At 44.1% G+C, this 15,000-nt stretch overlaps 1 protein-coding gene across 4 annotated transcripts in view; it reads right to left on the bottom strand.

Moving 5' to 3' along the window:
- LOC143301629 (myosin light chain kinase, smooth muscle-like) overlaps window positions 1–15,000 on the bottom strand; it is a 181,271-nt gene that overhangs the window by 29,741 nt on the left and 136,530 nt on the right. Inside the window, exon 1 of one of the 4 annotated variants that reach the window (XM_076616047.1) lies at window positions 4,935–5,565. The exons of the other annotated variants lie outside the window; for them this stretch is intronic. Coding sequence (XP_076472162.1) covers window positions 4,935–5,074 — 140 coding nt within the window. The 5' untranslated portion in view covers window positions 5,075–5,565. Of the gene's footprint in view, window positions 1–4,934; window positions 5,566–15,000 lie in introns of those variants that run through there. 4 annotated transcript variants of the gene reach the window in all.

Raw genomic sequence — 15,000 nt, forward strand, 5'->3', positions numbered from 1 at the left:
TGCTATGTGCATGCAGAACGAGGGGGGTGGGGGGGGAGGTGGAAGGAGCGTCCGTTATTTACTGGCACTGCAACAGCTGCGTATTAGATGGTAACGGAGGTATTCCCGGGACCCCTACCACCTTGACGTCCCATCTGTCTGCAGAATTCGGTGAAAAGTCATACGCAATGTCCGCGAATGATTTCTTTCTTTTTTTTTTCTTTTTTTTTTCCTTCTTCTTCTTTTCAAACAGTTCCCTAGAAGACTAAAAGCCCATATCGTTTCGGTTGGCATTGTCAGTACGAGACAACCTACTTAAAAAAAAGTACCTGTTGCAGTTGATACAGTTGAAAAGACAATGAAGTGATGTGTTGAGGGAAAAGACAAAAAACAAACAAAAACAACAAATACCAGCACAACTAAGCTCGCAAAAGTATAACGCGCGTGTGTGTGTGTGCATGCATCCCCATTTCAGCTGACAGTTAACGGCTTGTGGCCCTGTTTCATCACCATTACCAACCTGATTTCACGACCCCCTTTCCCCTACGTCCTTATGATCAAAGCCACGACGAATCAATGATTCTATCACGTGCAACACGAAGAGCTATTCCTTTTAACGCCATGAACGCCCTAAGAGTAAGGTTAACGACCTATTGGCACTGGCCTTTTTGAGGTCGATGAACACCTTACACAACGAGCAAGCTTTATTATAGAGCGCCTTCACTCTGTGTGCATCTCATCTCTCCCCGCCCCCTCCTTCCAATCCTCCACCCCACCTTTTCAACCTGCTGAAACTATTCAGAATTTGGCAACGTGATGTTACAGACAGCGTCAGTCCACAGTTTATGTTTAAAGCAGAAACAGACAGAAAGAGAGAGAGAGAGAGAGGTGCATGGGGTAGTGGGGGAGTAGCGTGTGGTTGGGAGGGGGAGAAGGGAAAGGACGTTTCCTGTCTGCCCGCTGCTAGCGCTGATTGAAATGCGGAAACATCACTGAATAATCAAAACATCACAGATTTGGAGGCAGCAGAGATTGATGGAAGGGGTGAGGGGTTGGGGGGTGGGGTGGGGATTAAAAAAACAACTATCAGTGTTTCAGTGAACGATAAAACAACACGGATGTCGACAAAAAAACAAACAGCCACCGAATTACATCACGCGCACTACAGGGGGTCAGAGATGTGGAGCATACAGTGAAATTAAGCGCGCTCTCACATACGTCGCGTGCACCAAAGCACGCGCATGGACGTATTCACATACGTGTGCGTGCTGCACGCACGCAAGCACACTCGCACGCAAAAACAGGAAAACGGTTTTTTTAATGTAATTATAACATAATTGTGCACTTTATTATTAACATGGTAGTATTTCTTTTAATTACAGCATGATTACACACTTATTGATTGTTAATACACGTGTAACTGTATGAGCTGTTAATTACAACAGTTGTAACTCACAAAATAAGACCAAGGAGAAGATGGAGGACGTGAAGATAGAGAAAGAGAAGGCGACGCCGGGAGAACAACAACAACAACAACCACACACACACACACACACACACACACACAAACCAAAAAACCGCTTGCTATCGAAAGTGGTGAAAACAAAAATCTCCTGTAGCGAAGAGCAGTACTGGATATTTTTGGACGTGAACCATAATAGCACACTGTTGTCTCCCTCAGTTGAACAACAGACAGCTTGGCCAACTGGCCGCCTTCCCTCCTTCCATCCACGATTCAAAACCTTCTCTGTCCATCACCATGCCTCCACGCTGTCTCGTCAGAGTAAAAAACAGAGTAAAAAAACCCAAAAAACAACCCAACTTTTTAAGAAAAAATAATACTTTTTCTTCTAAAGATAAGTATGGCACAACAATTTTTAAATCCTAAATATAAGCCTGTAAAATCGTACCATTTCCAATAATTGTCATTCATTGTCAGATAAATGCTGTTTGGTTGAAGAGGTCTTCACGTCGTAAAGTTTAGAAAGAAATATTTGTTGAAACTTTAGTTGTTTCCCCCCCTTGAAAGAGACACAAGTTCACAGTATTTATATGTGAAGGAACACTCACAAAGAGACACGCAGATGCGGACAGACAGGTGTACAGACACACATCTATGTCTTCAGTTTTCGATTGAAAAAAAAAGGGGAAGTTCTTACTGATATATTACGAGAATGAAGATATCAGGGGAACGTAACCGTGTGTGTATGTGTGTTTTTTCTCATGATTTTCATCTCCCCCCCCCTCTCTCTTTCTAATCATATTTCCTCTAAGCCCATCCCTCCTCTCCAGAACCAAGTTTTCAACAGACAGCTCGTCTCCGTACGTATTGCGTCAAACCAGCACAATCATCAATAGAAATCAGACCCACATATCCCCGAATTATTTATTTCTCTACTTATTTGTTTTACCTTGTTAATAGGGTCTGAACATGAACAGCCCTTTGTTACGCTGCTGCGAGCAATCTTCACTCGAGCTGGCTGCACGTGCTGGAGTGTCGGGATAAGTGGCAGACTGAAAGGCAGACATGCCGACAGTTGGCCGCCTCGCCGCTGTCTGATAAGATGGAGGTGTACACTGACTGGATTATGCTGTTTATGGATCATGCAGGCCCAGACAGAAGGGGCGGATGAAGTGTGTGTGCGGAAACGAGAGCAAGACTTACGGAGGGTTCCTTTGATAAGACCACTTGTGAAGTTGTGTTGTGTTCTTTGCAAAATTTGTTTGCCAATTTTACGTGGGAATATCGTCGTTTTTCTCATGCACCCTCTCCTTTTCCTTCTGTTTTTTGTTTTGTTTTGTTTGTTTTGTTTTGTTTTGTTTGTTTTAAGCTTCATGCGTCAGACTAATCCCTGTCACTCATTGTGATAGCTTTTACAGAAAACCCCTATACTTTTACAAGAGCTCGCTCGCACGCACGCACGCACACACACACAAACACACACACACGCGCACGCACACAACACACACTGACACACAAACACGTTCATAGTTAAATTCAGAGTAAGCTAGGAAACTTTTAACATGTTTACGAACTAGAGAAACTTTATCCATCAAAGGGAGAATTCGACCAAAACGAGCACACACACACACACACACACACACACACACACACACACACACACACACACACAGAGGCAGAGAGAGAGAGAGGCAACTGAAATGAAATATTAAACATATGGATTACACGGTTTATAACCTGAAACAGTTGACTTCCTGTCGTAGCCCTGCTATCCATGCACACTGCCGCTCAACAATATATTCTTTTAAAAATGTTTTAAACACTTCATGTCCAATAGCTACTGTTGTTTAGCACAAATATTTATCACGTGACCCTCTAATCAGATGACAGTCGAGAGAAAGAGAGTGGAGGGGTGAGGAGAGGAGGAGGAGGAGACGTTTTACTGTCCACCAGAGCAAGCCATAGAAACAATTATGGAAAATGATGTTTAGCACACAGCATCAATTAAGCGCAGCACAATTAAAGAGTTTAAAAAAAATTTAAAAAAAGCATAGAGGTTAGGCTTAAAAGTCCCACCACATTTTGCGGCCGTCGGGGAAGTATTCACTGTGTCAAAGGCTCGGCAAAGGAAGGCGGGGCCCAGTCCTCTCTTTTCGCTGCTTTATCTTTACCTTTTCGGAGTAACTTGGGGTTCAGACCTGGGTTATGTATCGGAAAGTAAAGTGGAGTGATGGCCTAGAGGTAACGCGTCCGCCTAGGAAGCGAGAGAATCTGAGCACGCTGGTTCGAATCACGGCTCAGACGCCGATATTTTCTCCCCCTCCACTCAGTAGACCTTGAGTGGTGGTCTGGACGCTAGTCATTCGGACTGAGACGATAAACCGAGGTCCCGTGTGCAGCATGCACTTAGCCTATGTAAAAGAACCCACGGCAACAAAAGGGTTGTTCCTGGCAAAATTCTGTAGAAAAATCCACTTCGATAGGAAAAAGAAATAAAACTGCACGCAGGAAAAAAATACCAAAAAATTGGTGGTGCTGTAGTGTAGCGACGCGCTCTCCCTGCGGAGAGCGGTCCGAATTTCACACATAGAAATCTGTCGTGATAAAAAGAAACTATACAAATACAAATAGTGTCTTTTCTCAAGGACACAATACCTGGCCGAAACAGGGTCTCGACCTCAGATCACTGGTTGACTTTAGCTGATTTGACTTTAAAAATAACTGTTAGCGACGAGACAGGTAAACTGTGTGTGTGTGTGTGTGTGTGTGTGTGTGTGTGTGTGTGTGTGTGTGTGTGTGTGTGTGTGTGTGTGCCGGTGTGTGTGTGTGTGTGTGTGTGTGTGTGTGTGTGTGTGTGTGTGTGTGTGTGTGTGTGTGTGTGTGTGTGTGCCGGTGCGTGCGTGCGTCGGCGTGTGTCAGTGCGTGCGTGCTCTGTGTGTGTGTGTGACAGACTGACAGAGAGAGAGATAGAGACAGAGAGAGCGAGAGGGAGACATAGAGAGAGAGAGAGTGAGAGAGACACACTGACACAGAGAGAGAGAGAGACAGAGAGAGAGACACACACACACTGACATACACACATAGAGAGAGAGAGGGGAAAACATACTGATATATTTTTTACATGCCATTCATAATAGACATCCTTATCGTCAGTGAAGCACGAACGCAGAACAAGAACAAATACCTAAGAACAGCTATGCAACAGATACAGGCACGAAAACACCACGGACCCTCTGATACTGACAACACATAACTTATGTGATGAGCAGACAGGCGTGTAAAGAAAGCCGGTGACAATTTAAAATCTGCAGAACTTCCTCAGCAACTCTGCAGCTCCTGCTTCCGAAAACACACGCACACAAACACACACACACGCACACACACACACGCCGGCAAAACAGCACAAACATCACCAGACACACACACACACACACACACACACACCGTGCACACACACACACACCAAAAACAAACATACAACCAAAGTACACACCTCAGTTTATAAAAACACACGTCGGATTTGCTGGCGGAGTTCACGCAGTGACCCATCTCGATCTGCTCAAACTTCTCAAACACCTTCACTGTCTCAGCATCCGTGTGGCACATCAAGGTATTGACCACTTCTGTCCGCATCCAAAGCTCGGCTCTCTTAGGTTCTTTTGTTCTCTCTCTCTCGGCACTCTGCTTCCCAGGTCACTTGAAAATAAACTTCTCTCTGGATCGTGATTTCCTCAACGTGCTACAAGTCCGTAGCGGTGTGGAGTTCGATGTATTGGTAATATCCTTTGGAAAGAAGGACTGCTTTTTCTTCATTCCAAGACGAGATTTTCTTTGTTGAAAGTTTTTTTTGTTGTTGTAATCTTAAACTGAAATTCTTTCAGTGAAATACGAAAAGTTTTTTTTGGTTTTTTTGTGTGCTTTGTTTCTGTTTTTGGTTGGTTCTTGAGAGTTTTAGTTTTCAAAAAGAATACTCTTCTGGTTGTTGTCAGCTCGTGTAATGTGGCTCAGAGTTCTCAGTAAATCTCGTCTGGAGAAAGAAGTAGAGTCCTGGGTTCTCCATACCCACCTCAAACACACCTCACACACTCACCAATCGCAGTCAGACTGGGTGAAAGATTACCAGACATCACGTGGGTGAACAAAAACCTCTTCACACACACACACACGGCGCGCGCGCCCGGCCGCCTTCTCGTGAAGCAGCAGACGACTTGACGTCAGAGGTATCTGACCAATGAGAGGCGAGGTTGTAAGTCGTACGGTCTGGGGCTGGTGAATGAAATGAGGGGAGTTGGGAACGGCACCTGAACTATGACCTGCAGCGTGTGTGCTGTGCACACTGTTACAGGGAAGTGAGCGGTGAACGTGTCCGTTTATGGAAGTGAAGGGCGTCACCTCAGAGATGAGGGTGCTTGAACTGAAAGGTCCCGGACCTTGGACCTTGACGACACACACACTAACCACACACACACACACTCACACACTAACCACACACACACACACACAAACACATTCATCCATGCATCAGTCCATGAGCCCGGCAGTATAATGATAACAAGTTTGCAAAGAAAAATAATCAGCTTTATCTCTCTCTCTCTCTCTCACACACACACACACACACACACCAACCCGGCAACCACACACACACACACACACAACCACCCCACCCTCCTCTACACACACACACCAACCCGGCACACACACACACTGACACACACACACACACACACACAACCACCCCCACCCTCCTCTACACACACACCCACACACACAAGCAGCTCTATCCATCATAAGATTCCACACCCACTGTTCATGAACGTACGTCAAGTTAACTCCTGCCAACAAAGCGCCAAGTAATCCCCCAATGCATTATTTTATTCACTGTGTGTAGGCGTGTGTTTTCACGTTTCAGTTGGCGGGTGGCTCACACACAGGCCGGACGTGGAATTCGATTTGGCTAACCGGCATAATAGAACAATGAGTCAGAAGGGAGAAAGTTGCTCTGCACCGATTGATCGAGCGTGTATAGGTATACAGATACTGTACTAACAAAGCTGAGAATCTGCACTGAGGTCACACCTGAAGTATGCGAGTCATGCGCTTTATGGAAGGCTGGCTGAACTGATCGGAATGCTAAACATTGCCATGCCCATAGCGACCATTTTACCCCCCTTTCGAAACCACTTTAACGCACGCGCACACACACACACATGCATACATACATACATACTACACTGTATACGTACATGCGCGCGCTCTGCACACATACAGACACTGGGACACACACACACAATATATATACACATACATACACACATATATTTTTTTCAGAAAGAATGAGACAGACAGAGATACGGGGGTCTGGCACTGTAATGTGTTTGAATGTGAAACTTGTTCACTTTATCAACCATCAACGCCTTTCCACTTACTTCTGCATAATTTGAATGTGTGTATATATATATATATATATATATATATATATGTGTGTGTGTGTGTGTGTGTGTGTGTGTGTGTGTGCGTGTGCGTGTGCTGTCAACTGAATAGGAGAGTAAGAAAATAAGAGAAATAAATCATACTGTGCACTCAACTCACGAAAACTTGACAAAGGTATTTTTTAAAGATTGGTACAGAGAAAAGAAAGAGCCATGGAGGAATGATGCACATGAATCGACCAACCCCACCCCTCTCTCTCATTCTTTGTGTCTTCCCCTTCTCTCTTTCCCTTCCTTCCCCACCCCTCTCTCTCATTCTTTGTGTCTTCCCCTTCTCTCTTTCCCTTCCTTCCCCACCCCTCTCTCTCATTCTTTGTGTCTTCCCCTTCTCTCTTTCCCTTCCTTCCCCACCCCTCTCTCTCATTCTTTGTGTCTTCCCCTTCTCTCTTTCCCTTCCTTCCCCACCCCTCTCTCTCATTCTTTGTGTCTTCCCCTTCTCTCTTTCCCTTCCTTCCCCACCTCTCTCTCTCTCTCACTCTCTCTCTCTCTGGGTTTCGCTCCACACCCCTGATAATGAAACAGCTGCTCGCGGAAAGTCTTTCATCACTTCATTCTTTCTTCTTTCCACTGATTCTGTTTCACAGTCTGTGTGGATGTATATACCGGTAAAAGACTGCAGACTCGGCCTCCTTTGTCTCTCTTTGTCTGAGGGCATACATTTTATGAACCCCTATCGTCGAAAGCACCGTCGCCACAAAACTCACTACACAAAAAGTAAACGAAAAATTATAGCGCCAACTCCCAATCTGTCGTGAATCTGGATTCTTGTACACTACAGTACTCGACTGAAGCTTGCTGTCTACAGTACATGAGCACACGAAACGCTGATAAACTCGAGCGATCACGCATGTTGTAAATTTGGATACATTGTAAATGCTTCTGCGATACAATCTACAACCGAGGCGCAAAGGAAAATAGGAAACGTGAACTAAAACGGACAAAGTATGAGAATCTGGATTCTTGCTTCTTCTTCTTCTTCTTTTTTTTTAAAAGCTTATGTGATGATCGTATGTTGATCAATCCACATTCTTTGACCGACGCCTCATTGAAACTGAAACTGAAACTGGATTCTTGCAAATGCAATACTGATAGAACAACTGCAACCTCACGAAAAGGCAAAGCGTTAAAACACCCTTATTGTTTATTCGGGCTATTCACACGGTTTCTCCCGTCAATCTTAAAGCAAATTGTATGACCATTTGAATCAATGCAGTAATAATCACCACCGAAGTTGCACTGAGACTGGTAGAACACACCATCGACCTGAACACGTTCCCATCATACTTCAAATAGTCTATTTTTGCCGTTCACATCAAACTTCAAATAGTCTATTTTTGCCGTTCACATCAAACTTCAAATTGCCTATTTTTGCCGTTCACATCAAACTTCAAATTGTCTATTTTTGCCTTTCTCATCAAACATCATATTGCCTACTTTTGTCATTCGCATCAAACTTCAAAATCACACAGTTTTCGTAGTTCGCACCTAACTTCCAAATCGCCCTTTTCGCCTTTCGCATAAAACTTTACATTTATCCCTTTTTTTTGGGGCCATTCATACCAAACTTCAAAGTGACAATATTTACCCTTCAGATCAAACGACTAACAGCGTATCTTCACTACGTGTAAACCAGAGCTAGCCAGACTTTCGCAGATTAGCTGACACGACATAAAAGACGAAATTTCGACTGTGCACAGACACTACGGACGGGGAGGGGGGGGGGGGTGGGGCGGGAAGAGGGAGGGGGGGGGGGTAAAATCATTAAAAAAAAAAGAAAGAAAAAAAAGATGCTGACCACATTAATGAGAAACAATGTGCACCAGTCAAACGAACACAGACACCACTGTCACCACACACCACACAGACGGCCCAGGCCAGTGCCCCCGGAAGGCAGCAAGGAAAACGGTCGTAACTGTTAGGGCCGAGGACAGAGAGCCAGTTGTGATGAAAATAAAATCATCATTATTACACCCGAGGCTGGCGCCATCTGACCCAGCGTAGCGGAGACTGGCTTCTGCTGGGGCGGAAAGGCACACTTCACTGCGTTGTTCTGGATTCTTCACAAACTGCAACCCTTTCTATTTTTTTTATTTTTATTTTTTAAAAATAAATAATCATATGTTTTTATTCAAATGTATCAAATCAGTGGATCAACTTGTGTGTCGAAAACAACATCAATATATTATACAACAAGAATAACAGAAAACTACGCTGGTTTGTTATAGAAACAACGCGAAGAAGTTGCACATTTCATTAGCAAGTATGACAAGCACCGGCCTTGAATGCAATCGAAACAAGGGGACCGTTATGTACAAGGAACACATAATAATATACAAACCCAGGCTAGTATACTGATAGCACATGAATCCATACAGTTTCTTTCCTATTTTTCTCATTAAGATCCATGACAACTGACCAACAGAATCGACAAGTCGTAGACTGAGTACCGATCTGTCAAATCTGTTACCTTGAGCTACGCAGAATAAGCTCTATTCGGCACTTTCTGTCTCATGATGCAACAAAACCCTTGTCTGTTCCCTGGTTGTACCTAGGCTTGACTACTGTATAATCATCGCTCACTATATGCCCTAACTACTTGCTATCCAGACTTTAGAGAGTCAAAAACCATGCTGCGTGACCGTTCTCCAAAATCTGCTCATGTCACACCACTTCTCCATTCCTTCCACTGGTTACCTACTGAGAAAAGAATAGATCACAGACTCTCCCTCTCCTGTGCTACAAATCTATGAATGGCATGGCTCCCAACGTTTCTGAGCTTCTGCATTACTGCTCTCCATTTCGCCAGTTCCAGTCATCAGGTGATGACCGCCTCTAAGAAATCCCCTCCTACATAACCAGATCGAATGGAAAACGTACTTTCTCTTTCAAGCTTCTTCCTCATGGAGTGCATTCCTGTTTCCTGTCCGCCACACTGTTTCTTACCCTTCTTCCAAAACCTCTTTGAAAACTCATTTATTCTCAGCCATTCAAATCAGTAATTGATCTCCGTCTTCACTTTTATTTATTGATTTAATTTTTTTAACTTTTTTTCATTGTAATTGTTATCATTTATAAACGTGCACATGCTCATATACCTTGAGCGGCAAAGGTGTGCTTGCACGCGCGCGTGCACATGTGTGTGTGTGTGTGTGTGTGTGTGTGTGTGTGTGTGTGTGTGTGTGTATCTTGCGTGGAGTGAGTATGTGCTTCTGAGTTGAGGTTGGAGTTGGAGGGCACTGATGCTTTCAAACGCGAATTGACCAGAAGGGTTTACACTGAGAAAAAGCAAGAACGTGTCTACAATATGAATACAAAGTTAAAAATTAATGGAGTCTTTCTTGTTCGACAGCTTTTCATCCAAGGCCCGGCACGGACAACCAGGCTGTCTGGTTTTTGACGTACGAGAACATCAACAGCGGGAACAAAACCCCTTCTGACGGTGTTTGGAGCGATGTAGGTGAGAGGTCAGTGGACAGCATCAAAGACGTCACCAAGGACATTGCCCCAGATGACGTGTCAAGAGGCCTTGTTGGGGCACAAGGTCTTTGACTCATGGGTCGTCACTGATGTTGGAGACATCAAAGGCTGACTGACCGACTGACCCAGCTGGTGATGAGAATAAACGACAGACTAGACCGGCAACCTTTTGGTCTGTAAAGTAAGACACAATTCCAAGACACTCGAAATGACTGAGAGGGCTACGAAGCAATGACTTAGTTGTCTGCCTCTGCCCTTTGAGAGCAAAACTTATTGCACGTGATTATTGTATACCAATGAACTCTCTCTGTGCCTTACTTGAATACCTAATCATATCAGCAAATGGTATTTTACTGTATTACTCTTTTTTGTCATAACAGATTTCTCTGTGTGAAATTCGGGCTGCTACGGAGGGCGCGTCGTTACACTGATAGCGCCACCCATTTTGGGGGGTATTTTTTCCTCCTGCGTTTTTTTTTAAATATTTGTTTTTCTATCGAAGTGGATTTTTCTACATAATTTTGCGAGGGACAACCCTTTTGTTGCCGTGGGTTCTTTTACGTGCGCTGAGTGCATGCTGCACACGAGATCTCGGTTTACCGTTATCATTGATTTGTTCATCAGTATTTCCGTTTCTTTCTTTCTTTCTTTCGTTCTTTCGTTTCTTCCAAAAGACCAATTGTTTGATGAATTTTCCCAGTGAAAATGAACACAGCGTCTTGACAATAGGAGGCTTGAGGAAAAGCAAAGCAAAAGGAAAACGTAGCGGTATTGTGTCGTGTCTTCGCCAGAGAACTGATTACGTTTTGTTGCTTATAGCCCTGTTGACGACAGAAGGTGATGTCAGGGTTGAAAGGCTAAATGTCGACCCCGAGGAGCCTGAACGACAACAGCAGCATCAACAAAAAGAAAAACTGGCACGTGTTCAGTCACATTCATACACATAAGCCCAGGACATGCTTCTGACGTTGACCATTCCGTCATTTTTTCGTCAGGTTATAAAAACTGACCTGAACATACTAATTACACATAATACTTAAAACGATAACATAATAACAGGCATACACTATTCTGTTAATTTTTCGTCAGAAAAAAACAAACAAAAAAACCTAACATGAACATAATTATACATAACAACCAAGGCTATAATATAATAGCAGGCATACATCTTGCACAGTCAGATTTTCAACAGAGGATTAACCCCCCCCCCCTCCCAAACCTGAATATGATTACACATAATACACAAAACTATAATATGATAATAAGCATGAAAGGAATGTCAGCATTCTGAGAAACTGAGTGCAGTGTGCAGTATCCGTTATCACACAGAGAGCACAGTGTATAATGAATTATCTCTCGCCGTTCTGTCCATTGTGCCCAGCCTGATAACGACCAAAGTACAAACTGCCGCACTTCAGATGACACCGTGATTAGTCATCCTCCTTATCAAGTTGCCACGTTATGTCATCATCACCCTGACAATACAACCCTGATGTATGTCACCAGCCTGCACGCGAACACCCCTAACACTCCCACAAACTCTCACTAATTAACCTTACCCCCACTCCCCCTCCCTTCTCTTGTCTTTCCACAAATTAGCCGTACTTGTTATAGCGTGAGGGCGTTCAAATGGGTGCATCTGTGGACTCACTCGTCAAATTCGTCCCACTTGGCACGACCTCCGATGCCGAAACCCCGACCGAGCTTTAACGAGAGGAGCATCTCCCTAAGTCACATTACGGTGCAACCAGTAATCGGAAATGTCACAGACGTTAACAACTACGTCATTCAGCACGGACCTCCTCCTTGCAGGTAACACAGCACAGGACTGGTGTATGGCTCTAGCTGTCGTGTTGAGGATGGGTAACACTATGGGTCCTTGTTGTGCATTAAAAAGAAAAAGAAAGAAAAAAAAAAAAGAGAAAAAAAAGGTATGGGAAAAACGTTTTTACATGTGGGTTTCGCTGTATAACCAACTAAGGGAAATTAGTTTTTACACTTTATGGATTTATTTCTGGTTTATTTTAGGCACTCAAAGTCCGTTTTGGGGGATGGGTGCATGAATTATTAGGTATGCGCGTGTTTCATAATGAACTTACCAAACGGGATCTTTAACTGTGCGTATTTGATCGTCTGTATGTTTACACAAGAACGGGGTTCACGGCACAATTATAATTATTATTATTACAATCCTGAGACTTAACTAGGGGACAGCAGAAACTGACCCACCAACCTTTAACTCACCACCGGGATTCGAACCTAAGACAACACAGATCCACTGGGACAGACAAACGTCAGTTGCTCTGATCATTTGGCCATTGCGCCTTGGCCAAATACTCCACCACCCCCACCCCCACCCCCCTCCCCGCCCCCCAAAGGAAAACTCCTCTTCTTCTCTTCTCAGGCAAACAATGTCCGCAGCTAACACTGTTCATTTCATGCACCTTCAAGCAGACTCATGCATGTGAGACCGTTTTCATGCAGGCATTTAGGCAGCCGTACTCCGTTCCGAGGGTTAGCATTGCGGGGGGTGAATGATCAGGTCTATCCCCATGGTTCACAGCGTCCTGGTTCATGTCCTGTTATTGTTTCCTTGTCTTTCGACACATCAAATAACACCCGAATCTCACTAGCACACACACACACACACACACACACACACACACACACACACACACACACACACACACATTCTTTCTCTTGTTTTTCTTTCTCACGCACACACATACACACATGTACATGCGCTCGCACACACACACACACACACACACACACACACACACACACTCAGACACATACATACACAAACACACACACACATACAGAGAGGGGAGAGAGAGAGAGCACATATTCACAATTGTTTTTCTCTCTCTCTTTGGCGCGCGCGCACACACACACGCACACACAACTACACATACACAAGCATATAAAAGAAAGAAAGAAACAAACACACACACACACAGACAAACCGAAAAGAACATTCACTTATACACGCACACTCTAACTCTCCATCCCTTTCCCTCCTCTCTCTCAAATGCACACACACACACACACACACACACACAAACATAAACACACGCACACGCTTCCGCACATACCGATTCACGCTTCAACGCAGGTGGAGTATACTAAAGGTGATAACCAGACTGCAGTCGCTGGCGCATAAAAGAGGATGAAGACGGGAAGGGAACATGTAAAAACAAACACCCCGATCACATGCATGTGCCAGTTTCAAACGTACCCCCGAGACACTGGGTAGGTAAACAGAAAACAGGTAGGGAAGATTTTAGGTAACAGCCATATAATACTCCGCTGGTGCGTGAAAGTGGATTAACAAGAGGAAAGTTGGACACACACACACACACACACACACACTCTCTCTCTCTCTCTCTCTCTGTCTCCACACATACACACAAACTCCCTCTTTCTCCCCCCTCCCATCTCTCTCTCACACACACACCACACACACACACACACACACACACACACACACACACTCACATACAACATTGTAGATCTGAGAAAAAACAAACAAACCCTGTTCCACCCACTATAGCGTAAAACTGGATTGAGCGGGGGCGGTTAAAGGGGGTGGGGCTAAGTTCGGGTTTTCCACAATACTAATACTCAGAATTACATACTACTACTCTCACCGACTTTGACATGTGATCAAGCTATAAAAAGAAATGAAAAAAAGAAGCAGCAATAACAGATTTTTGGGAAAAAAAAAACACTTTGAAATTCTTTGATTAAAAAAAATAATTCAAATTTTTTTTTATCATCTATATATCTTAAAACTCACATTTACATGATGCGTCATTTTACCTGACATGAAGCTTGTATTCAGGTACCTTTGCCTGAAGAAGCTGAACTTGATCTTAGCGCGAAAATGTGCAAATAAGAGGCCACACCTCCATATCCAACACAAGCAACACTCTTCAATAAGCTTTCTATTGCGTATCAAACTGAATTATTTTTAGCTCACACGGAGCGCGAATAACTGTAGAAAGCGTGGGTATGGAGTTTTGATCTCGCCGTTTCACCGTACACCAAACAACGGAATTTACAACAACAACAACAACAGAAGATAGAAAGAAGTCCGTAGGATCGTACTTGGCTTACAGGGGGTGGAAAGGTGCATGCTTTCTTTGTCGCACACCTCTGTAACAAGTGATGCCAACTTGCGCCCCAATCCCCTCCTCCGCCCCCCACCCCCCACCTCCGCTCCCCCAACACCCTTACCTCCCTCTCCACGCCCCGACCACCCACAGCCAAACACACACACACATACAGACGATATCTAACTCTCTGGGTTCACTAAAAAGATAGTATAAAAATGTATTCACAAAAAAAAGAAGGAAGGAAGGAAGGGAGGAACGCAGAGAGGGAGGAAGGGAAGGATGAAATAAGAAAGGAAAGGAAGGAGCGAAGGAGTGGAGGAATGAAGGAAAGAAGGAGGGGTAAAGGTGAAGGGAAGAATTCATGGAAGATAAGAAGGATGGAAAGGACGGGAGGGGAGATAAAACTGAAGAAAGAAAGACACAGAAAGAAGAAGAAACCAGCGTGTTCGTGTTTGTCATTCGCGCTGAAAAG

Source organism: Babylonia areolata, chromosome 27 (genome assembly GCF_041734735.1).
Source record: "Babylonia areolata isolate BAREFJ2019XMU chromosome 27, ASM4173473v1, whole genome shotgun sequence".
NCBI classification, from domain to species: Eukaryota; Metazoa; Mollusca; class Gastropoda; order Neogastropoda; family Buccinidae; genus Babylonia; species Babylonia areolata.